General features: G+C 52.2%; 1 protein-coding gene across 1 annotated transcript; it reads left to right on the top strand.

Annotated features, from left to right (window-relative positions):
* The first annotated feature begins 1,833 nt into the window (after positions 1-1,833).
* ROPN1L (rhophilin associated tail protein 1-like) lies at positions 1,834-2,685 on the top strand. The gene has a single exon (XM_015416468.1). It carries the CDS (start codon positions 1,908-1,910, stop codon positions 2,556-2,558), a length of 651 nt encoding a protein of 216 aa, XP_015271954.1. The 5' UTR covers positions 1,834-1,907; the 3' UTR covers positions 2,559-2,685.
* Positions 2,686-2,954: the final 269 nt, after the last annotated feature.

Here is a 2,954-nt window from a genome sequence, read left to right as displayed (position 1 = left end):
CCGCTCCCCTTTCGCCTGGAGACGCTTCGCGCGCATGCGTTGAAAGCGCGACTCTCCGTCACCTGCGCGTTTGCGCACGCGCACTGTAACGCGAGGAAGAGCTGCGACTACGCGTGCGCCTCGGAGCATCATCTCGGATCGAAATATTTTTGTAACGGTTCTCCCCCTCCCTTTTTTTTTTTTTAAACCCCCCCGTCGGTAATCGGGTTTTACTGACGCGGTGACCGACCGACGGTAATTGAAGTCGTCTCCCCCAAGCCGTTGCTTGAAGTTAAAACAGGCCGGGATGGACCTGCAAAGGCAGTAGCGGTCGAACACGGAGTCGACGATAGGAACCGTGCTGTGATTGCGGGGGGAGGGGCTGGTTCCTTCCAAGGCTATGTGAAAGAGCACCGAAACATCGATTGCTCTTCTTTCCCAAGAGGTGTGCGCTGAATGGATCTAACGCTGTTCGTGCTTTAGAAGGCTTGGAAGTTGCTCGCAACTCGGTTTCTGGGGCCAGACAAGAAAGTAGGCGCTAGTTGGGCCCCTTCACTTCTGCCGTACTGAAGAATTTTGTGACACCTGAGCAATTACCACTTATTTGTTATGTTTCGTCCGGCCCTTCCTTCAAGGAGCTCAGGTTTTCCCACCCACCATTTTATATTCACAACAATCCTGTTGTGAGAGAACAAATTTAAAATCCAGTGGCACCTTTAAGACCAACGAAGGTTTATTCGTTGTGTGTGCACTGAATAAACCTTTGTTGGTCTTAAGGGTGCCACTGGACTCTAAATCTGTTCTGCAGCTTCAGACCAACAGGGCTCACTACCTGGAACTAGCTGAGAGATCATCAAGTGAACTTTTTTTTGCTTGGTATTGGATGACTCTTGATTGTGTACCAAGAGGTTTTCTACTGCCCTGTGTCTCAGGAGCCAAAAAGGGCGGGGGGATGCCAACTTCCAGCTGAAGCCTGGATGTCTCCTGGAAATACAGCTGGCCTCCAGGCTACAGAAATCAGTCCCCTTGAGAGAAGTGTGCATGCACTGTGTGGGTCTTAAAAGTGCCACTGGACTCAGGCTTTGTTCCCTTAGGCTATGGTCACACACTCTAAATAATGCACTTTCCAGCTGGATTTTTACTGTGTGAACTAGCAAAATGCAATTCAAAAGTGCATTGAAAGTGGATTATGTAGTGTGTGTGAGGGCAGCCTGACTGGCTGTTTTGCATGGTAGACTCTGTGGCATCACATCCAATGCTCCCTCTAAGCTGTGGAGTCTTGTGAGCAAAAATTCTACTTTGTGAGCTACTGGCATGAAAGTGGTGAGCCAGCGGTTCGGCTATACTGCATAAATTAGTTTGCTCTGGCACCCGTCCTTCCTGAAGGGAAGAGAAAAATGTGTGAGCCAAAGGCTAAAAAACTGTGACCTAGCTCACACTAACTCAGCCTAGAGGGAGCACTAACTCAGCCTCCCTGCAGAGCTCCCTCCCCAAACTCCATCTCTTTTTTTAATTTAAATTTTTTATTATATATTCAGAATATTAACAAATCCAACAATTTCTGTAATAAGCATTTCAGAGTTGATAATTAGTAAGTAAATGCTTTTTTGAGCACATTTGCATTAAGCATATTGGAGAAAAATTGAAACACTGTACATTAAAAAATATTATTACAACAAGTATATAGCTTAAGAATACTATACAATCAAGGAATTCCCCAACCTGGAGTTAGCAATCTTGGAGTGGGGAATCTGTAAAGAAGGAGAGGTCGGTAGTGCGCCTGCGTGGGCGTAGCTGCCGTGGCGACGGGGGGGAGGGAGCGTTGCCGTGGCAACGAAACGGCCAATCCAGCTGGGCCGTGGCAGTTAACGGCGCTCGACGGGTCTTCTCTTCGCTTTGGGGGGACTCTCACGGAGACGGGGAGCATCATGCCGGTCCCGGACGTCATGTTCTGCGCGCAGCAGATCCACGTGCCCCCCGAGCTGCCCAACATCATGAAGCAGTTCACCAAGGCGGCGATCCGGACTCAGCCGCGCGACGTCCTCCAGTGGTCCTACGGCTACTTCTCCGCCCTGGCGAACGGGGAGCCCCTCCCGGTGAAGGAGCGGGTGGAGATGCCGGTGGCCACGCAGAAGAACGACAGCGGCCTGACCCCGGGGCTCCTGAAAGTGCTGCACAAGCAGCTGGCCAAGAAGGAGACGGTGGCGCTGAAGGAGCTCCAGATCAAGTGGAAGAACCTCTGCCTGCCGGTGGAGCAGCTGCACGACCTCTTGCGGCTGGACAACTTCGACGACGGGGTGGCGTGGATGAAGTTCTTCGCGCTGGCGTGCAGCGCCCTGGGCGGCTCCCTGGTGAGCTCGATGAAGCACGCCTGCGAGATCCTGACGGAGGACCCGGAGGGCGGCGCGGCGCGCGTCCCCTACGACACCTTCGCGTTCCTCTACTCGTACCTGGCCGGCTTGGACGAGGAGATCCCGCAGGAAAAAACCGAATCTTTTCTCGCCGCTCTCAAGGAGCAGGTGGCGCGGAAGGAGGACATGGTCGGCGTGGCGGATTTCTCCGTGAAGAGGATGGACTGAAACGAGGAGGAGTTCGGGTGACGGAGGTCGTCACTGAAACGAGAGAGAGGATGTCACTGTATGGACCGCCACAAGAGGATGATGGCGAAATTTAGTATGTCGGGGATAGTGAGACGGCTGTGTGGACCACCACAAAAATAAGATGTTATATAATAATTAAAAGAGAGAAGATGTTGATTTCCATTGTCTGTGCTTGCTGCTTTGAGATTCAGGGCAGGTTTTGGGTGCAGAATGTGGGAATGCGCTGGGGTTGCCAGTCCCCAGTTGGAGACACTTCCCCCCACTTCAGGGCTGTCAGAAAGCCCTGGGGGGGGATAGCGGCTGGGCACTCCATTATACCCTATGGAGACTAGTCCCCATAGGGTATAATGGAGAATCAATCTGTGGGTATCTGGG

This window comes from Gekko japonicus, unplaced genomic scaffold (assembly GCF_001447785.1).
Source record: "Gekko japonicus isolate JY-2015 unplaced genomic scaffold, Gekko_japonicus_V1.1 scaffold2164, whole genome shotgun sequence".
NCBI lineage: Eukaryota > Metazoa > Chordata > Lepidosauria > Squamata > Gekkonidae > Gekko > Gekko japonicus.
This window is presented reverse-complemented; position numbering and strand designations above follow the sequence as displayed.

Coding starts and splice junctions, on each gene's coding strand:
- ROPN1L (XM_015416468.1), top strand. CDS start 1,908: ATGCCGGTCCCGGACGTCATGTTCTGCGCGCAGCAGATCCACGTGCCC.